The 22,506-nt window shown below is 50.6% G+C and overlaps 1 protein-coding gene across 1 annotated transcript in view; it reads left to right on the top strand.

Moving 5' to 3' along the window:
• Positions 1–3,136: 3,136 nt before the first annotated feature.
• FHOD1 (formin homology 2 domain containing 1) overlaps positions 3,137–22,506 on the top strand; it is a gene marked incomplete at its 5' end in the record, with an annotated part of 62,662 nt that continues 43,292 nt past the window's right edge. The window contains one exon of the mRNA XM_084644284.1: positions 3,137–3,313. Within this exon, the coding sequence (XP_084500410.1) occupies positions 3,137–3,313 (177 nt within the window). The remainder of the gene's footprint in view (positions 3,314–22,506) is intronic.

Here is a 22,506-nt window from a genome sequence, read left to right as displayed (position 1 = left end):
GAACCAGACACACGCTCCAGGTCAACATATACTTTAGATTTCACCCAAACCCATGCTGGTAGCCAATTCTTTAGTAACTAAAACCTAAAGGTTTATTAATATACAAAAAAGGAAGCGTTATTAAGAGGTTAAAATTAATCATACACATTACAGGTGGTTTCACAGTTTGCAGATCAGGTAAATAGCAGTGATGTTAAATCTGCCAGTTTGAAATAAGTCTCTCTGGTTCATCCCAAATATTGGGGTCCTCAGTCCATTGTTCTAAACTCTTCTTTGTCAGAAATCATAATCCAGAAATGCGGAGCAGGAAAGAGGCTAAGAAGTGATGTCACAGTCTCCACTTTTATATCCTCAGCCTATGTGCATGGAAAGTTACTAGCACAAACATGAAGTCTCGGATCACATGTCCTTACATGCCATTGCTGAGTCATGGGTCATCAGTGTCAGCCTGCCTTCTGAGACGTCCTTAGGAGGGCTCACTGAAGAGTTTATTCTCTTTATGGGCCATCAACACATGGCTGACTAGCCTTGATGCAAATCTGTCTTGTGGGTGATATCCAGAAACACAACACATTTGAGATACAAACACATAGCAAATCTTCATAACTTCAGAGACCATGATGATACAGTGATTTAAATAGGAAAATAATACTTAGCACCTCATAACATTTTCATCGATACCTTACAAGGCATACTTGTATAAGACGGATCACAATTGTGCACCAGTGGTGACACCTTAGTGTAAACATGGTCATCTTTCTTTTTATACAATGTCACAACCACCTCAGACAAGCCCAAGCAAAGACTGGAAGTTACGGGATGGAAGCACTTGGTACACAGAGATTTCTTATGTTGATGTCAGAAGCAATATCTGAACAGCTGGTTCTGAGGCAAACTTTGTCTTTATAGGCAAGTGTGTAATGAACAAGCTGGCGTGTATATGCATGTACCTCTTGTAGTTCCCCTGGCTGTCATGGGCCCTGCACTGCTAACAGATAGCAGAGATTCTCTGTCAGCTCAGGCATCAGGGCCCTGTGCTTTGGTGCAGTTGATGGGGATTCTGCCCCAGCCACAGCTGTGAAGCTCTCCAAGTCTGTTGTGCACAGCACAGGGGCACACGGCGGTTCCAACTGGCTGTGGAACTGGCATAAGAGAGCTGTACCTCCCCGAGTTACTCCTTCGCCATCCCAATGCTCAGTGATCTGTTCAATGCAGAGAAAAGGTTGTTACAAAAACTGAAATTTGCAATCCATGTGAGAGTGACAGGGGCCATCATTTCATCAGCAGCTGTGAAAAATGTGCATTGCCAGACCCCTCCGCTGGAATTCCAGCCTGGGAATCCCCAGGTCCATGTTGCTGAGCACATGTGAGAGCTGGGGTGTGCTCGCTGCCATGTGGGGCTCTAGGGTGCCTTTCCTCCTTGCCACCACCCCATGCAGTTGTTTCAGGGTCAAAGGTTTGTCAACAGCCAAGGGGCAGAAATCAGCCTTGTGTGCGCCAAAGGCCCCAGGATTGCACCGACCTTGTGAGTGGCCTGAGCAGTGCCCTGTGGGTGTGTCAGTGCCACGTTCAGCCAGGCCTCGCAAGAGCCACGGTTGTGCCCTCAGCAGGCTGGCTCCTCAACGGAGAAACGCTGGCCAGGGCGGAGTCTGTTTAAATTCCAAACAGCCTCTAGTGGGTACATCTGGCGATTAGCAACTTTCAGGAGAGCCTTAGCCCCAGGTGCCCCTCTCTCCTACAGCCGGGAAGGGCTAGGCCCCAGGCTGGCGACACGGTTCGGCCAGGACTCAGCCCTGCACACAGGTTAGGGAACTGGGCAAAGCCAGCGGCGCATGCCGAGACAGCGGGTCTGGGGAAGGCAACAGCTCCATGCCGAGCTAACCGCCCACACAGTCCCTTATGGCACAGAGCCGTACAGCAGCGAGCACATTTCATGTATGCTCCATCACGTGACCCCACTGGTGCACCCCTTACCTCCTAGTGCCTATGGTGACGCTCACCTACCCGTTTCTCCCCTAACCCCTGTGCCTCCCCGCACCTTCCCGCACCCCTCCTCCCCCTGCCCCCTGCGCCCCCTCCCCCTCCTCCTCTCCCACTGCGCCACCTCCCCCTACGCCCCTGCTTCCGATGCCCCCTCCTCCCCCCTCCCGCGCCCCGCCTCCCCTCTCCCGCGCCCCGCCTCCCCCGCCCCCTCCCCTCCCTCTGCACCCCCGCTTCCAATGCCCCTTCCCCAGCCCCCCCATGTCCCCTCCCGCGCCCCCTCCTCCTCCTCCTCCCCCCTGCGCCCCCTCCCGAGCCCCGCCTCCCCTCCCCCGCGCCCCCTCCCCTCCCTCTGCACCCCCGCTTCCGATGCCCCTTCCCCTTCCCGAGCCCCCCCATGTCCCCTCACGCGCCCCCTCCTCCTCCTCGCGCCCCCTCCCGAGACCCGCCTCCCCTCTCCCGCACCCCGCTTCCCCCGCCCCCTCCCCTCCCTCTGCACCCCCGCTTCCGATGCCCCTTCCCCTTCCCGAGCCCCCCCGTGTCCCCTCCCGCGCCCCCTCCTCCTCCCCCTCCCCGCGCCCCCTCCCGAGACCCGCCTCCCCTCTCCCACACCCCGCTTCCCCCGCTTCCGATGCCCCCCCTGCGCCCCCATCCGAGCCCCGCCTCCCCTCTCCCGCGCCCCACTTCCCCCGCCCCCTCCTCTCCCTCTGCACCCCCGCTTCCCCTCACTCCTGCGCCCCCCACCCCTCCTCCTCCAGGCACTTGGGGCGGCTGGTCCCCTACCTCCAGCAGCCGCACGTAGCTCGCCGGGCCCGGCGCCCCCTCCCCCCGCCGGCCGGCGCCCCCTCCCCCCGCCGGCCGGCGCCCCCTCCCCCCGCCGGCCGGCGCCCCGAGCCCTGCCCGCGGCGGGGACAGCCCGCCCCGGCCCGGGGGGTGCGCCTGAGGCCGCTGGGCCCCGCCCCCCGCCCCGCCGCGCTGGCCAATCGGCTGCTCTGTAGGGGCCGGTCGCCCCGGTTACCGGCGAGCGATTGGCCGGGGGCCGTAGCCCCGCCCCCGGCCGGACGCGGCGCGGGCGGGGCAGCGGGCTCGGCCGGGCCCGGCGGCCGGCGCGCGGCCAGTGGCGGCGGGCGGGCGCGCGGGGAGCAGCGCGGCGCCCATGGCGGCCGGGCCCGGCGCCGCGCTCTGCCGCGTGCAGTACCTGGACGACCGCGACCCCTTCGCGTGCGCCAGCTTCCCGGAGCCGCGCCGCGCGCCCGCCCACCCGCTGCTGCAGGCGCTGCCGCTGGGGGCGCAGCTGCCCGCCCTGCACCGCCTGCTGGGCGCGCCCCTGCCGGTGAGCCGCGGCCGCGGGCCACCCCTCCTGGGGCGGGGCGGGGTCCGTGCGGCGGGGGGGCCCAGGTGGAGTCGGGGGGGGGCTGGGGAAGGAGTCGGGGGGGGGCCAGGTGGAGTCGGAAGCGGGGTACTGGCAGGCCCCGGGGGGGGCTGGGCTGGAGGAAGCGGGGTACTGGCAGGCCCCGGGGGGGGTGCTGGGCTGGAGGAAGCGGGGTACTGGCAGGCCCCGGGGGGGGGGCTGGGCTGGAGGAAGCGGGGTACTGGCAGGCCCCGGGGGGGGGCTGGGCTGGAGGAAGCGGGGTACTGGCAGGCCCCGGGGGGGGGGTGCTGGGCTGGAGGAAGCGGGGTACTGGCAGGCCCCGGGGGGGGGGCTGGGCTGGAGGAAGCGGGGTACTGGCAGGCCCCGGGGGGGGGGGGCTGGGCTGGAGGAAGCGGGGTACTGGCAGGCCCCGGGGGGGCTGGGCTGGAGGAAGCGGGGTACTGGCAGGCCCCGGGGGGGGGGCTGGGCTGGAGGAAGCGGGGTACTGGCAGGCCCCGGGGGGGGGCTGGGCTGGAGGAAGCGGGGTACTGGCAGGCCCCGGGGGCGGGGGCTGGGCTGGAGGAAGCGGGGTACTGGCAGGCCCCGGGGGGGGGCTGGGCTGGAGGAAGCGGGGTACTGGCAGGCCCCGGGGGGGGTGCTGGGCTGGAGGAAGCGGGGTACTGGCAGGCCCCGGGGGGGGGCTTGGTGAAGAGGGGAGGGCTGGGCAGGGGGAAGCGAGATGTTGGGGGGGGCTGCAAAGGATCGAGGGAGTGCTGGGCTGGAGGGACTGGGGTATTGGTGGGGCCTGCATGGAGGGAGGGGCGCTGCACGGCATGGGGGGGGGGTTCTGTGCGGGGGGAAGGAAGTGGGGTCAGGGCAGGTCCTACGTTTGGGCTGGGCTTGGTCGGTGAGAACATCCCTATCTTGCTGCCTCTGGCCCGTCCTTCGGCCCTCAGGGAAGGGTTTACAGAGTGTGTCGGCCGCGCTGGCCGGCGTACGTTTTCCCCATCCCCACGTCGCTAGGCTGGCGCAGGTTCGTGCCTAGGCTCTTGGCAGGAGCAGGCCTTGGAACTGAGCCATTGCAGCGAGTTGTTTGGGCAGTACTGGGAGGGACCAGGGGCTGGGCCAGTGAGGATGGGGTGTAGGGGTTTGTGCCCTGACCGCTAGGAGCTGTCTCCTAATTCATGGAGGAGTTGGTTGGCGTGTCCTTTGGTTGGTTCGAAACCTTTAGTCAGGTGAAATCCGTTCAGACTGGATTTCTCGTGGAGACCTGGCAGCGTCGGGCAACTGTACTAGTAGACTTACAACTGGGAGACATTGCTCCTCAGCGTCCAAGCTCAAATCCTTTCGATAAACCCCCCTATGCACACAGAGAATGGAAGCGGTCAGCGTAAGGTCTCGTATTTAAACATAGCCTATAGCTTGCTGGTTAGGGCCTGTGTCCACTATTCCTGTGTAGCATAAATCAGGAACACACTGCTGGAGGGATGTTTAACAACCACAGGTTTAGCTGTGTTCTGAAACGTCCTCTCCAGTAGCACAGGGCCCCCAACACCAAGCTGATGCATTGACTGAGAACTGACTTGAAGGAAACAGTGATGTCTTCTGAGTCACCACCACTGCTTCCTGTAACATCTGGAGTTTATATAATGCTGCTTGCACAGTGAGGATTGGGAAGCTGATAACTAGAGTCTGTTAACAGTAACTGAACAGGCAAAATTAAAGGTTTCAGAGTAGCTGCCGTGTTAGTCTGTATTCGCAAAAAGAACAGGAGTTCTTGTGGCACCTTAGAGACTAACCAATTTATTTGAGCATGAGCTTTCGTGAGCTACAGCTCACTTCATAGGATGCATGAAGTGGAAAATACAGTGGGGAGATTTATATACATAGAGAACATGAAACAGTGGGTGTTACCATACACATTGTGATCACTTAAGGTGAGCTATTACCAGCAGGAGTGTGGGGGGGGAAAACCTTTTGTAGTGATAATCAAGGAGGGCCATTTCCAGCAGTTGACAAGAACATCTGAGGAACAAGAAAAGGAGGACTTGTGGCACTTTAGAGACTAACCAATTTATTTAAGCATAAGCTTTCGTGAGCTACAGCTCACTTCATCGGATGCATACTGTGGAAAGTATAGAAGATCTTTTTATACACACAAACCATGAAAAAATGGATGTTTACCACTACAAAAGGTTTTCTCTCCCCCCACCCAACTGGAAATGGCCCAACTTGATTATCATACACATTGTAAGGAGAGTGATCACTTTAGATAAGCTATTACCAGCAGGAGACTGGGGTGGGGGGAGAAAAAACCTTTTGTAGTGGTAAACATCCATTTTTTCATGGTTTGTGTGTATAAAAAGATCTTCTGTACTTTCCACAGTATGCATCCGATGAAGTGAGCTGTAGCTCACGAAAGCTTATGCTCAAATAAATTGGTTAGTCTCTAAGGTGCCACAAGTCCTCCTTTTCTTTTTGCGAATACAGACTAATATGGCTGTTACTCTGAAACCTGTCTGAGGAACAGTGAGGGGTGGAGGGGGGGAATAAACATGGGGAAATAGTTTTACTTTGTGTGATGATCCATCCACTCCCAGTCTCTATTCAAGCCTAAGTTAATTGTATCCAGTTTGCAAATTAATTCCAATTCAGCAGTCTCTCCTTGGAGTCTGTTTTTGAAGTTTTTTTTGTTGAAGAATTGCAACTTTTAGGTCTGTAATCGAGTGACCAGAGAGATTGAAGCATTCTCCAACTGGTTTTTGAATGTTATAATTCTTGATGTCTGATTTGTGTCCATTTATTCTTTTACGTAGAGACAGTCCAGTTTGACCAATGTACATGGCAGAGGGGCATTGCTGGCACATGATGGCATATATCACATTGGTAGATGTGCAGGTGAACGAGCCTCTGATAGTGTGGTTGATGTGATTAGGCCCTATGATGGTGTCCCCTGAATAGATATGTGGACACAGTTGGCAACGGGCTTGATGCATAGTGTTGGACTTTCTCAGCTGCCGCATCAGAGGAAAGTTTGGTCTTTGTATTCAAAGCGAACAGTGACATCGACCACCAGGGCTGTTTCATCTTTGACAAAAACAAGGTCTGGTTTTTGTAGTTCCTTATTGGCAGTGTACAGATGTGGTTCTTGATAAATTGTCCACTTAAGTTTACAAGCTTCTCGTGTGAGTATTCCGCTATTCATGGTGCCACAGTAGCTCTTAAACGCACTGGTGTAAAGAAGAGTGAGATTGAGCAGGACTTCTGGGCTGTCCTCACTCTCTTGAATAGCGCCCTGCCATTTTTAGCTTTCCCCTGGGCACAAGTGGGAGGCAACTCCTCGGAATTATCCTACTTCTCACAGTGCAGCACCCTTTGACTATTCTTCAGTGTCAGCTGTGAGGATGAGTGTCAGCTCCTCTTTTTTTCGCATGCATCCTTAGCCATGTTGGTGCGTTAGCCGACTCATGTGGAGTTTCTATCCTGTTGACGGGATGACAAGACCCCTGAACTGCTGGCTAATGAGGCATGAGTGTTAACTCTCCTCGCGGTAGATAGCTTGACAAAGGATTGCGTGCTTCTCTGAATAACCTAGGTATTCTATGGTATGTCTCCTACAAAGTGCATCCCAAAATGGTCCAGAGCTGGATGAGGCAAAACATTGAGGATAACAGAGAGGAGGTTTATGAGGTCTTCTATGGAGGGTTTGTAAATCAAGGCAAGACTGGCCCCTGTAAGGAATGGGAACCAGCAGATGGGGTTGACGTGGTCATGCTTTGAATGTATGAGGAAATGGCAACAGTATTCTGGAGAGCAGGAATGCTATGTGGGGGAGTGGCAGTAAGTAGATCGGCCGTCTGATGGTCCAGGGACAACTACATCGAACACCTCACTAGCCACCGACCGTGCCAGGAGACAGTACCAGGAGAAACAGAATGACATCGTGCATCAACTATGAGAAAGGGACCGAGAGTCTTTTTCCATTGGACCATATGAACTGGAATCATAAACTCACTGAACATTAAATCTCACCAAATAAGGGTAATTCCATCCTCCTCATCGTATCCACTCATTATACTCCACACCTGAACATAGCCATTATATGAACAACGTACCCCCATATCTCAGTGTCTGTGCTTTGACCCATTAATCTTTTACCCCCAATCAGGGATATTACAGATTATGTATTCCTTACGCCATCCGATCCTAAACCGAACTGCGCGCCCCTTGATAATCTGTACCTCATTTCCTGATAACCAGAAACTTCTATGCTTAAACTCTGTACCGTTTTCTTTTTATTTTAACATCATCTTAATAAAATTATTAAATAAGACAAAAGGTGCTGAAGGCCTAGTTGAGCCTGTTGTCAGAGGTGGAGTTGGGGATAAGCAGATTTGCAAGCTAACAGTGACTGGCATATGTATGCACATTGAGGCTTCAGGGCAGGGGTTTCTGGAGTGATTATCTAGGCCCTTCTGCAATGCAGGCTAAAGTTAACTGGAAATTGTCTGGTTTCCTTCCTGGCACTCTTAAATGGGTTATCCGGGAGGAAGTGGACAGCGCTTAGAATGTTCTCTACTTCAGTGGGAGCAGGGCCCTGAACATGGCAGAAGGCTTTGTGCTTTTAGTGTGCAGTTACCCAGTCCAGCACTGTTCAGAGATTCCAAGGCCAGAAGGAATCATTCTAGTCATCTGGTCTGACCTTCTGTAAACAGGCCTACTGCTGGTCTGTGGGAATGAGCTGCTGGAATCTCAAATTGTCCATAGTTTCCATGTCCCATGATGTGAGCTGTAGCTCACGAAAGCTTATGCTCAAATAAATTGGTTAGACTCTAAGGTGGCACAAGTCCTCCTTTTCTTTTTGCGGATACAGACTAACACGGCTGCTACTCTGAAACCTGTCAAATAATACAGATATCATGGGACATGGAAACTATGGACAATTTGAGATTCCAGCAGCTCATTCCCACAGACCAGCAGTAGGCCTGTTTACAGAAGGTCAGACCAGATGACTAGAATGATTCCTTCTGGCCTTGGAATCTCTGAACAGTGCTGGACTGGATAACTGCACACTAAAAGCACAAAGCCTTCTGCCATGTTCTTTTTGTATAATTTTGACTAATTCTGATCTTCGATCTGCCTCGTCTGGGCCTGGCTGCTGTAGCATTCTTCTGTTGAGGCACATCATGGCATGTGATGTGGTGTGCTACCCTGCCTTGTGTGTCTGCTGATTTAGAGAGAAATCAAATGGGTAAGAATTAAAGAACTTCAATTTTCCATAGGTCAGAGTGCAAAAGGAAATCTAGGGAAAGCTAGCTGTAGTGGAAAGATGGTAAACCGTTTAATATCCATTGCATACAAGCGTCTATTCAGGGGAAACAAAGGTGTAACACAAAGGCTTAATGGCTGCAGTGCTGAAACCCCTGAGGCAGTGTTGCTTAACAGCCTGCTAGGAGCACCTAGGTAAGGCCCTTTGTTTTCAGGTTTTATTTTAAAATTTCCTGAGAATTTATCGGCGTTTGTTTAAAAACAAATTAAAAATGGGTGAAAATCGGTTAAAAAAAGAACTTCACAGTATTCTGGGTAAATACTGGGGGACAGGAGGACAAAAAACAACAACAACAGAGAAATATAAGAATACTTCTGACCCAGCTCCCCGCTCTGGAAGATGAAGTGGCAGCTCAGTAACCTGGGTGGCCTCAATTAGTGAGCTACTGTCTCCTTCCAAAGTGGGGAGCTGGGTTCGGGGAGGTCTGGCACTTTGTTTTGTATTTAAGTTCAAAATTGCAGTGAAAATCAGTAAAAGCTGCATGATAGCCTTTGTAAAACCTGGGACATTTCTGGTAAATGCCCCACATGGAGGGGGGTTAACATGCAGGTTCAGGTAGTGTGAATAGAAAACTCTGTAACTCAAAACAGGAGATCACTTATGCTGTCCTATTCTGTACTGCTGCCCCCCTTGGCAGCAGGGAGCTGTTTATGTTCTGTTAACAAAGAAACTGCTTTGTGAGGCCAGCAGACATCGTTATCCAGGTGAAACTTATTAACCAACAACCTGCTTTTCCAAGGGCAGTGAACAGCTAAGCAGGTAGTGCCTCGTCTGCACTGTGTTGCCTTTACTTGTTGGGGAGACGCTTGCAGTTGTCTGATCCAGAGCACAGAAAGGCAGAGACGGCATTAAGTGTCTGCTAGCTTTAAGACAGGTTTCAGAGTAACAGCCGTGTTAGTCTGTATTCGCAAAAAGAAAAGGAGTACTTGTGGCACCTTAGAGACGAACCAATTTATTTGAGCATGAGCTTTCGTGTAAATTGGTTCGTCTCTAAGGTGCCACAAGTACTCCTTTTCTTTTTGCTAGCTTTAAGCAGTCCCATCCACAGCGGCACCACCATGTTTTTGTGAGGAATCCTTCCTTGGGATGGATGATTGTACCATGTCTTCTCAATGTCATTGGTGTGTCTTATCAACGTATTCAAAACTCTGGGGTGAAGATGAAAAAAACATATTCAGTAAAACATCCCATAAATCCTCATGAAATCTGAGAGGTGAACTAAAGAAATAATTCTGGGAAGCGTAAATAAGTGAGGGATGGAAAACAGGGAAATTAAATGGAATCCAGCAGAAAACGATACACTGCTGATCTACTGGTGATTCTAGACTTGCAAAGGTATGGTGGGCCACCAGAACAGCTTCCTGCTGCCAGAACTAGCAGTGACTTGGCATCCCAGTTAGAGGCTGGAGGGAGATCTCGGTCCTCTTTTTCTGGACACTACCCATCTTATTTGTGGGAAAAGGTTCAGGACTGGAGACGAGAGCAAACTGCCCCATTGCAATGTGGCATTTGCTAAGGACAAAGGAATGCATCACAATGATGCATTGTTCAAAAACCAGCCAAATGCTCAAGCAGCCCTAGGACATAAAGGCCAGTGAAGTGGGAGGGGGAGGGGAACCCTGCAAGGTGCGGAGTTTGGGATCAATTCAGATAAACACCCAGGCTTTAAATACTTATCTGAACTGTATTTGAAGCTCCATCCCTCAGTCAAGCTGGATGGCCATTCCTCTTCTTTCCCCATAATGCCTGGAACCATTCCATTGGAGTTGGACTTCCCCTGCACTTTTTACCGGGGTTGGGGATTGGGTTTTCACTCACCTCCAATCTCATGTGGGCAGACAGCAAGCCTACTCTGCTCTCCACTGTTTTTGTGGCACTTCCACCATCTCTTCCCTTCAAAGGTTTCCTTTTCTCGCTCCTTCCACTCCAATTGCTGGTTATTTTTGTTTCCCCTGGAGGACAGATTGCCTTCCTCCTATGGCTCTAGGGTAGTTTACTTGTTGCTCCAGGGCCAGATGATACTCTTCTCCCACCCCAAGGATGGAGCAGTGCTTTTCCGATTTTGCCTGCCTTGCAGCCAGGCTGAGTGTGGGAGGCATGCAAGGGAGGAGCAGAAGCGGCGCAAGATGCGCTCAGCCAGTTGCTCCAAAGGAGAAGAGGACTCGGCCTGCTGCCCACCACCGCAGCAGCTAGCGGTAGAGGTGAGGGGAGCTTCTCAATGCAGGAGGCCGGAGTATGCAGGCAGGAAGCATGGGCCAGATACATTTGACTCCCACATGAGCTTGGCGTGTGTGGATAACAGAACTTGGTTGTTAAACCTTCCTCTGAACCAGACACGTGCCCTTTCAGCCACATCTTCGTTTTTCTTGGACTGAACCAGCAGTGTCATGTCATGCGATATTTTTTCAAGGGTGACCAAGTGGAGTTAATTTGGGAACAAACAACAAAAGCGATGCCTAACGAAGCAAACAGATCTCTGGCACGGATTTTCCTCTCTGAGCCGGACTCTGTGTGTAATAAGATCTTTTATGTTGGACTGGAGGGGATGTTATAACGGGTGTGGCAGGAGAGATTTCGAGAAGGGACGTAAATCTAAGTGGGGTAAGGAAGACTTGGGAGCCTGTCAAGGCGCATTAGGCTTTTGTAGAAAAATATCCCACAGGACCCTGGCAGTGATACTCTTCCCTTTGTCACACTGCCTGAAATGTTGTCCCTGTTGAGCTATCTTCCAGGGTTTCAAGTTTCATTGCCCTTAGCAAACTCTGGCGGGTGGTAGGACTCTGCTCCGTGATTGGGGTCAACTCGCGGGCGCCTCCTCGTGGCCAGGCGTGGCAGCTCGCTCTCTCTGTTGGGGTCTCCTGCAGGTGGCTACTCCACCTCTGCCCCAGCCTGCCTCTTCCTGTGCTCCGGCTCTCCAGCCAGGTCACTTTAAAGCCTCCCCCTTCTGGGCAGTCTGTGAACAAAAAGCAAGGGGAATTAACCCAAATAACCTGAGTTAGCCAGGGAGAGAGGGGTACGCCTCCCTCTCAGGACGTAGGGGGATCTGGCCCTCCCTGTCAGGCAGTGGTTGTTTGGGAAGCTCCTGCCTTCCCTCGGCCCTGACGGTCTGTTCTTTCCCTGCTCTTCCCATGGCAGCTGTTCTGCTCCCCTTTTACCTCCCCCGGCCCATCCAGCCTGTGCCGGCCTGGCAGGTGTGGCGGGGTGGGCCTGGCTCAGCCCAGAGCAGCTCCTTAACCCCTTGTTGACCAGTGTGGGGTTTGCATGCCCCATCACAGATTGCAACCCCCCTTTTTACCATATGCTGCCTTCACGTACTCCAGTCTTCTTAGTGTGTCCACTGGAGTTTGTACGCCCAGGGTGGACTCTTGGGCCTACTAGCTTCCAGTTTTCTGTCATTTGAGATCTTTAAGTCCTTATAGGGCTGCAGGCTTGGCCTGGAAGAGCCATCATTTGTAGAGTGGCATCTTTTTGGCAAGAAAGCATCAGGGAGAGGTGGCCCTGGGGCACCCTCCACCTTGCCTTGGAGGACAACCAGCATTCTAAAGTGCTGGTTTGGGTTTTATCTTTAATACCATTCTGGGTGCAACACATCCCCTCTGAGCAAGAAGTATTGAAACCTCCAGTAGACTAAGCCTGCTTAATTTATTCACAGCCAAATTTTTGGGTCTCCTTTAAAAGCCTGTCTGCATTAGAGAAACGTGCACCGGTGTCATTACATCAATATCTTTACCCCAAAGTAGACTCCCAGCACCAGTGTAAAGTGGGGTTCACGCCGCTAATTTATCAGATTAAGTTGCCCAGAGGTGTCCCTGGGGAAATAGCGGGTACTAAGCATCCTCCTCTACGTTGCAGCAAAACTTGGCTATCCAGCCCCCTAGCACAAGCATTGTGGTACTGTCTTTTCACCCAAATGTAGTCCGGCTTGTACTTATCCTCTTTCAGAGACTGCTGTTGGGGAGGCAGCTGACACAGCTTAGAAGAGGAGGTTTAGGCACCTGTGTCTTGAAAACAGAAGCCGAGCTAGGGTCTGTGTATAAATCACAGATATAAACTGGATACCAAATAAGGGTCCTGTGTATTGAGACTGAAGTATGTAAGCAGGTCTGTCATTCTGATTCAGCAAATGCAAGCAAGTTGTCAACACCACCACTTGTTCCCATCTGTCAGACAGCAAAGGATAGGTTACAATAACTAGTGATGCCAGAAAAAAATACCATGGAAATGCACCAGTGTGACAATCTTAGGAGCTCTCTACTGGTGTCTGGTATTTACAGCCTTCTTTTTAAAAAACAAATGTCTAGCCTTTCTGCTTGGGTAGAAAACCACTGTGGCATAAACCAGTGCAGTGCCTTCTAACTCTGCAGGTGCACAGAATAAAACAAAGCCACTGCCATCCCATTCGTCTCAGCAGGGAGTGAGTTCTGAAACCTAATAACGGCAGCTTAAATGCCAATATTTTAAACTATTTAGTGGTGGTTGGTCATAGCAGAAACATCCACTTGGATGCAGGGATTTCTTCAGAACCTGCCGGGGTGGCCAGGCACCTCACACATGGAGCAAAGGTTGTGTTCTTTGTCTCTGTCCTGCGAGCCAAGTGCTTGTGGGCATTGCTACTCTGCAATCACGGCATGGCAGACTTTGGGGATATATCAAGTGATATGTCAGAGTTTCTTTAAATGCACTGCGGGGGTTGAAAAATAAGAGCAACGGTGGGGTCATTAATAGCACGGAAGAGCTGGAAATTATTGCTAGTTACTGAAACAAATCACAGGAGGTGGAAGTGACTTCTTCACACCTGTGCAGGATAAAAAGAATATTAATGGTATGTCCATGGAGTGTGCCTTTGTGTGATAGCGAAGAAGCCAAAGGAGACCAGAATTATGGTGGAAAGCAAGTATCTAGACAGAAGTGAGCAAGGCAGAGGGTAAAGACAAGGTGATGTTTTTGGTGCTAGGAGGAGTAAATGGGTGAATCATTACCTTTAATAAGTTTTGGTAATGGAAAAGTACCCGGTGCTCAGAAAACAGTGACTGTTATTCCAGTGTTCAGGAAGAGGCTGTAGGAATACCTGCATTAGGAAAAGGTTTTTAAATATTTGGGATATTGTAGCTTACGGCTACATTTGGAAAAGTACAAGCTAATAGGTATGAGTCAGCTTGGATTTGTGAAAGGCAATTCATGTCCCAGATTGCTGTCTAAAATAACTATCCTCCTGAGGTTTCTGTTCCTAGATTCCACTATATACCCCTGATACTTGTAAGAAGCTTGTTCAGATCCCTTACACACATGGTTCCAGGTTTATTTGGGGAGAGGAAAAAGAGCAGAATTAGTCATACATTACATCGGGACTGCATCCAGCCTGGAATGCTGGGATCTGCCCTATGGACTGCAGTTACTGTACATGCACCATAGTTAGGCATGAGCAGTTAGCTTTTCCTCCTGGGCCACCGAAATAGGGTAAAGAGCAAACACGTGAGCTAAAAACACCCTTGTTGTTTGGGACTGCTTAGAAAAGTTATGCCTCAATTTCCGTGTCCCATATAACTCTCCCCTTCACAGCACTGATTAACTGGGGACAGAATAAAATGACATTTTCCCAAATTTCGGGCCTTGTATACAAGAGAAAGTTGTGTCAGTTTAACTAAATGTGTGTGGTTTTATAAAAAATAAAATGGTTTAGTTAAACTGGTGCTAGCCCCTGCATAGGCACTCTTAATTTAGTTTAAGAGTGGCTGATTTTCGTTTGGCTTATGTCTATTCAATATTTCCTTTCAGAGTTTTACAGTTAGCAAAAGTGTGCTTGGAAATGCTTGCCCTAGCCACTTAGAGCTTCCTGGTGGGAGAAGGCAGCACCATTGTCCACCGTGGAGTTTCCAGGGACAATTGGGGACACTTGAACCCCATAATCTCTACTATTGCTTTCCCTAGTAAGACACCTGTGTGTTTACAAAGTGTTAATATCCATTTGGGAAGGCGGCTGTCACTTTAAACTACCCAGGCCATCCTGTCAGACTGGTGAAAGGGCCATGGTCAGAGCTTCAGCCCTAGGACTGATCTTCCTGTATGCATCACTTGGCAGAGTCTGTGCAGTTCCCACACCCTGAGTGTCAGGTTTCAGCTATTGGGGTGGAGAGTTGGGGTTTAAAACAAGCAGGGAAGTTCTTGTATTCCCTGTAGCTTGGCTGTGTTTAACATGCAGCATCCTGTCTGTGCTCACGCTGGAGTGAAGTCTGCGTTCATCTCTGCAGAAATAACAGGCAGGGCGAGTAGCTTCATTAAGTTCTGAAACCTTTCTCTCATGGCCGACTGGAAACTTGGCGTTCCATCTGCAGCTGCTGTGGGAAGACAGCGGGTGGGCTGGCTGGGAGAGGAGGCCTCACCATCCTGCACTGAGCTGCTTCTCTTGTTGCTGTCCATACCAGCAGGGCTTCGGACCCTTTATCTCCATCTCTGTTGCTGCTGACTGTAACCTTTGGTCTCCCAGCTCTCATGATCAGCTAACTGTTCCCAGGCCCCTGCTGCCTGTAGCCTGTATCTGGGGATGCGTGAACATCTTTGGATATCACTTTAACCTAGTGTGCCAGATCAGTGACCCATCGCTCCCTATCTGCCTCCCAGAAGAGGTTAGAAGATAATTCCCCTGCCAGGATGTGTGACACTGAAGCCAGTTCAGTATTCCCTTGAATCCACGTTTAAAGTGATAGGCTATTTTAAGATTATTTCACAGATATGAGTTCTTAACAGATTTAAACTGAGCTGTCACACTGACTCAGAGTAGAGACCTGGTTCTGTCCCAGAGACTCCTCTCCCCGTTACAGCAGTGGCCCTCACCTGACTGCTTCCAGCAGTGTTACAACAGTATCTGGAATTCAGTATTTCTGGTCGGGGCTTTTGCTGTGAGTGCGTCCCAGAGCCTTGTTTGGGTGGAAGGAAAGGAACCAAACCTAGACCCTGCTGTTTTCACTGCCCTTTCATGCAGGAATTCCCTATCATGGGAACTGCCTGTAAAGGGTTCCCAGGGCAATGCAGCTCGTGAGCCGACTGGAACAGCATGTCCCTGTCCCCAAGGGTTAGCACTAGGAGACAGCAAGCGCCTGGGGTAGAATCCAAACCACGAACTCTGCGGGTGGAACTGCATTCCTGCCGCGCTCACATGAGAAACTGGCATCCAAGTTCCTGCAGCAGCCAGGAGGGCTTGGCCTCCCCAATAGGCTGGTCCATGTAATTAGGCCCCCTGAAGCAGGCATGGACATGGATGCTGACCCGCCTGCAATTTAGCTGTTAACACATTGCAGGGCTGCTAGCGAGGCTTGAGCACTCCTGGGAAGAACTGGGGGGCGGGGGGGGGGCTTCCCCTGCTTTCTCTGTGTCAGACTTCAGAGTAACAGCCATGTTAGTCTATATTCGCAAAAAGAAAAGGAGGACTTGTGGCACCTTAGAGACTAACCAATTTATTTGAGCATGAGCTTTCGTGAGCTACAGCTATCCTGGGAGAGGGATGAGTTCTATGTTTAGTTACAGCCCACGGGCTGGGATGCGAACCTGGAGTCGTGTACACCCCACTGTCTCCAGCACAACTCCCATAGTGACAGGAAGGGGTTTGCACAGAGATCGAGAGGCGAATATGGCCTTTATGTAGGAAGTAAATCTCTTCATCGGCATGTCTCTGCTCAGCACCTCATTGTCATATTCTGCATCGGTCAGTGAGAAATGCCTGGCTTAGGGTGACCCGCTATTTCTGTCCTCTATTTCTCTTCGGCCCTCCTGCCTTTCTCAGTTACCCTCCCTCTGCCCTGGCTTTGTGTCTCAGCATTTCCTTTCATGCAGCAGCTCCCAATTTCTACCCCTCCCTTCTCGCCTGGGTTTCACTCCCAACCCCTTCTCCAGTCCCTTCTCCGCTAACTTGATCAGCAAAGAACTAATTAATGCGGACATTTAATAGGTCCTCTCCAGGCATGAGGGTTACCACCCTCGTGAGACACTAGAGAGTTGTACTGCTGAGTCACTGATTCAGACAGACAGTACGGCTTTGGGTACGCTGGGCTCCCGTTTGAATGAGTGTATACATGCTTTCTGCATAACCAGGAAGGGATGGAAACATGCCTTGTTAAGTGAAAGCTGAGATTCTGCAGAATCTGCATGTCGTGTGAGCTGCACCAGTATTTCAGTGCGTCAGGTGACCATGGATTAGATACCCGATGCAGAGTGAAGCCAACGCTACTTGGTTAACAGTGACAATCTTATAGCACGTTGTAAAGCATTTGGGGATCCCCTGGGGATGCAGAGTGGCATATAAACCACGTAAGAATCCCATCAGCACCCAGTAGTGACACAGCAGTATTGCCAGTCCCACGTAGTCACAGACCATTAGTCAGGCCTTAGAAATGATGAGATTGACTTAAAAGTCACAAGGCCTTTAACAATGATACATTTTGGGCTGCTTTCTTTGGCCTCTGGTTTTGAGCCTTTGAGTCGCTCTGGAGTCCTATTTTCAAGCTTTTCTCTGCAAAGAGGAGGGCAAGGAACTTACTTGCATTTTTAAATGAAAACTGAGATTGTCGTCTCATCATCTGTAATGACTCCTGGAGCTGGGGCTTAATTAAAATAACAGATGTTACAAGGATTGTGACAAAATGCCAGAGCTGGCAGCACTGCAGTTTAGGTTGGAACAAATCAGTTTGAACCGACTGGTGGAACTGAAGTTGGCAGAAGGCCCCATCATTTGCAGTGGAATTTGAGAAGGACCGGGGGCACACCCCAGAAGTGTTCAGAGGTATAGTTTTACATCACTCTAGCACTACATGAATGCATCAGTTGACAGGAGAGGAGAACAACAACTCTTGAATCTCCACCACCATGTCCTTCCACGCCCGCGTGATCCTCGGCATTGCCTCCCCAGGTACTGACCCAGCCTGATTCCTTTCAGCGGAGGGAATGGCTGAGTCACAGCTTGCAGCCAGTGGCTGCTGTTGACAGATGTAACTCCTAGCCCAAGAGGGGAAGGAGTGCTCCCCATGTGCAGATATTGTTGGGGTCTGCCAGTTGGAACATAGTCTCCAAAGAAGGGGATCAGTACTCATGAGTTCCAGCTCCTAGTCTTGTGCCCCATCCACTAGGCCATGCTTCTTCCCCTGCTCCTCCCCCACCCGCAGCAACGGGAAGCATGTTTTGGCAGAGGGCCCGTGATCCCAACTCTAGCTACATACTTCAGACAGAGTGGTGAAAAGAACAGCCATTGTTGATAGAATCATAGAGAGAGAGGGCTGGATGAGATCTTGAGAGGTCTTCCTGTCCAGCCTCCTGCGATGAAACAGGACCAAGTAAACTTAGACCATCCCCGACACGTTTTTTCGACCTGTTCTTAAAAGCCTCCAATGACGAGGACTCCACAACCTCTCTTGGAAGCTATTCCAGTGCTTAACTGCCCTTAGAGTTAGATGGTCTTTCCTAGTATCTAACCCTGGCTGCAAATTAAGCCCATTACTTCTTGTCCTACCTTCAGGGAACATGGAGAACAATTGATCACCATCCTCTTTGTAACAGTTCTTAACATACTGTTATTAGGTCCCCTCTCAGTCCTCTTTTCTCAAGACTAAACATGTCCAGTGTCTTTAACTTTTCCTCATAGGTTTGGTTACCTAAACCGTTTATCATTTTTGTTGCTCTCATCTGGACTCTCTCCTCCTTGTCCACCTCTTACCTAAAGCATGATGCCCAGAATTGGACGCAGTACTCCAGCTGAGGCCTCACAGTGCCACATAGAGCAGGACAGTAACTTCTCGTGTCTCACTCCTGTTTCATAGATACTAAGGTCAGAAGGGACCATTATGATCATCTAGTCCGACCTCCTGTACAACGCAGGCCACAGAATCTCACCCACCCACTCCTCCGAAAAACGTCTCACCTATGTCTGAGCTATTGAAGTCCTCAAATCGTGGTTTAAAGACTTCAAGGAGCAGAGAATCCTCCAGCAAGTGACCCGTGCCCCATGCTACAGAGGAAGGCGAAAAACTTCCAGGGCCTCTTCCAATCTGCCCTGGAGGAAAATTCCTTCCCAACCCCAAATATGGCGATCAGCTAAACCCTGAGCATATGGGCAAGATTCACCAGCCAGATACCCAGGAAAGAATTTTCTGTAGTAACTCAGATCCCACCCCATCTAACATCCCATCACAGGCCATTGGGCCTATTTACCACGAATATTTAAAGATCAATTAATTGCCAAAATCATGTTATCCCATCATACCATCTCCTCCATAAACTTATCAAGTTTAATCTTAAAGCCAGGCAGGTCATTTGCCCCCACTGCTTCCCTTGGAATGCTATTCCAAAACTTCACTCCTCTGATGATGAGAAACGTTCGTCTAATTTCAAGTCTAAACTTCCCAATGACCAGTTTATATCCATTTGTTCTTGTGTCCACATTGGTACTAAGCTTAAATAATTCCTTTCCATCTCCGGTATTTATCCCTCTGATATATTTATAGAGAGCAATCATATCTCCCCTCAACCTTCTTTTGGTTAGGCTAAACAAGCCAAGCTCCTTGAGTCTCCTTTCATAAGACAGGTTTTCCATTCCTCAGATCATCCTAGTAGCCCTTCTCTGTACCTGTTCCAGTTTGAATTCATTCTTCTTAAACATGGGAGACCAGAACTGCAAACAGTATTCCAGGTGAGGTCTCACCAGTGCCTTGTATAATGGTACTAAAACCTCCTTATCTCTACTGGAAATACCTCGCTTCATGCATCCCAAGACCACATTAGCTTTTTTCACGGCCATATCACATTGGCAGCTCATAGTCATCCTATGATCAACCAATACTCCAAGGTCCTTCTCATCCTCCGTTACTTCTAATTGATGCCTCCCCAGCTTATAACTAAAATTCTTGTTATTAATCCCTAAATGCATGACCTTACACTTCTCACTATTAAATTTCATCCTATTACTATTACTCCAGTTTACAATGTCATCCAGATCCTCCTGTATGATATCCCGGTCCTTCTCTAAATTGGAAATACCTCCCAGCTTTGTATCATCTGCAAACTTTATTAGCACACTCCCACTTTTTGTGCCGAGGTCAGTAATAAAAAAATTAAATAAGATTGGTCCCAAAACTGATCCCTGAGGAACTCCACTAGTAACCTCCCTCCAGCCTGACAGTTCACCTTTCAGTAGGACCCGCTGTAGTCTCCCTGTTAACGAATTCCTTATTCACCTTTCACTGTTCATATTGATCCCCATCTTTTCCAATTTAACTAATAACTCCCCATGTGGCACGGTATCAAACACCTTACTGAAATCTAGGTAAATTAGATCCACTGAGTTTCCTTTGTCTAAAAAATCTGTTATTTTCTCAAAGAAGGAGATCAGGTTGGTTTGGCACGATCTACCTTTTGTAAAACCGTATTGTATTTAGTCCCAATTACCATTGACTTCAATGTCCTTAACTACTTTCTCCTTCAAAATTTTTTCCAAGACCTTGCATACTACAGATGTCAAACTACCAGGCCTGTAGTTACCCGGATCACTTTTTTTCCCTTTCTTAAAAATAGGAACTATGTTAGAAATTCTCCAATCATACGGTACAACCCCTGAGTTTACAGATTCATTAAAAACTCTTGCTAATGGGCTTGCAATTTCATGTGCCAATTCCTTTAATATTCTTGGATGAAGATTATTTGGGCCCCCCGATTTAGTCCCATTAAGCTGTTTGAGTTTCGCTTCTACCTCCATAGCCTTATTCCCATTTGTCATGCTACAATTATCCCTAAGATCCTCTTTAGCCTTATTAAAGACTGAGGCAAAGTATTTGTTTAGATATTGGGCCATGCCTAGATTATCCTTGACCTCCACTCCATCCTCAGTGTTTAGCGGTCCCACTTCTTTCTTTGTTTTCTTCTTATTTATATGGCTATAGAACCTTTTACTATTGGTTTTAATTCCCTTTGCAAGGTCCATCTCTACTTGACTTTTAGCCTTTCTCACTTTATCCCTATATGTTCTGACCTCAATAAGGTAGCTTTCCTTGCTGATCCTTCCCATCTTCCACTCCCTGTATGCTTTCTGCTTTTCCTTAATCACCTCTCTGAGATGCTTGCTCATCCAGCTTGGTCTACAACTCCTGCCTATGAATTTTTCTTCCTTTCTTGGGATGCAGGCTTCCGATAGCTTCTGCAGCTTTCACTTAAAGGAATCCCAGGCCTCCTCTGCATTTAGAGCCATACGTTAATACTCCTCAGAACACAGGTGGGCAAACTACGGCCCGTGGGACCCTCCTGGCCGGGGAGGTTCACCCCTGGCCCCTCCCCCGCTGTCCCCCCTTCCCCGCAGCCTCACCTCGCCACCGGCACAATGCTCGGGGTGGGGGGCTGGGAACTCCTGGGGCAGTGCAGCTGCAGAGGCCAGCCTGACCCGGTCTCTGTGCTGCGGCATGGCAGCAGCAGCGTGGCCCGGCTATCGCGCTGCCAGCCACCGGTGCTCCAGGCAGCATGGCAAGGGGGCAGGGAGCAGGGGGCCTGGATAGAGGGCAGGAGAGTTCGGGGTGGTGGTCAGGGGGCGGGGGTGTGGATAGGGGTCTGGCAGTCAGAGGGCGGGGAACAGGGGGGTTGAATGGGGGCAGGGGTCCGGGGGGCAGTCAGGAAGGAGGGGGGCGTTGGATGGGGCAGCGGGGGGGCAGTCAGGGGCAGGGGTTCCAAGGGCAGTCAGGGGACAGGGAGAAGGGTTGGTTGGATGGGGCAGGGGTCCCGGGGGGGCAGTCAGGAATGAGAGGAGGGGTTGGATGGGGTAGTGGGGGGCAGTTGGGGCGGGGGTCCGGAGGCAGTCAGGGGACAGGGAGCGGGGGTGTGTGGATGGGGCAGGAGTCCCAAGGGGGGCTGTCAGGGAACAGGGGGGGTTGGATGGGGCAGATAGGAGGTGGGGGCCGGGCCACGACCCCTTCCCCTAACTGCCCCTCCATACAATTTCCAAAACCCGATGCAGCCCTCAGGCCAAAAAGTTTGCCCGCCCCTGCCTCAGAATGATGTTAGCCTTTTTTGTAACTGCATCATATTGTTGACTCGTTCAATTTGTGATCCACTCTGACTAAGGCTACACTTATGTCATGGCGGCCACGGAATCCGTGACTTCCATTGACCTCCATGGCATTTTCTGCCCTGGGGCTGGAGCTCCCAGCCAGTCTCACCCACTCAGCTCCCAGCCTGGTGGGGGGACTCCGCAGCTGCCCAGCCCTGGTGGGCAGCTGGGGGGATCCGGGAGCCCCACCAGCAGTGAGTGCTGAACCCACCTACCCCTTTTGCCACGGGTATTTTTAGTGAAAGTCAGAGACAGGTCACGGGCTTCTGTGAATGTTTGTTTGTTGCCTGTAACCTGTTGTCATAGCTATAAAGGGAAGGGTAACCACCTTTCTTTATTCAGTGCTATAAAATCCCTCCTGGCCAGAGGCAAAACCCTTTCATCTGTGAAGGGTTAAGAAGCTAAGGTAACCTCGCTGGCACCTGACCCAAAATGACCAATGAGGGGACAAGATACTTTCAAACCTGGAGGGGGGGAGAAACAAAGGGTTCTGTCTGTCTGTGTGATGCTTTTGCTGGGAACAGATCAGAAACGCAAGCCTTCCAACTCCTGTTAAGTTAGTAATTAATCTAGCTAGAAAATGCATTAGATTTTCTTTTGTTTAATGGCTGGTAAAATAAGCTGTGCTGGAGGGAATGTATATTCCTGTTTTTGTGTCTTTTTGTAACTTAAGGTTTTGTCGAGAGGGATTCTCTATGTTTTGAATCTAATTATCCTGTAAGGTATTTACCATCCTGATTTTACAGAGGTGATTCTTTTACCTTTCCTTTAATT

Source organism: Lepidochelys olivacea (genome assembly GCF_965140295.1).
Source record: "Lepidochelys olivacea isolate rLepOli2 genome assembly, chromosome: 12".
In the NCBI taxonomy this organism is placed as follows: Eukaryota; Metazoa; Chordata; order Testudines; family Cheloniidae; genus Lepidochelys; species Lepidochelys olivacea.
The sequence above is the reverse complement of the archived record's forward strand: the minus strand, read 5'-3'. Positions and strand labels throughout refer to the sequence as shown.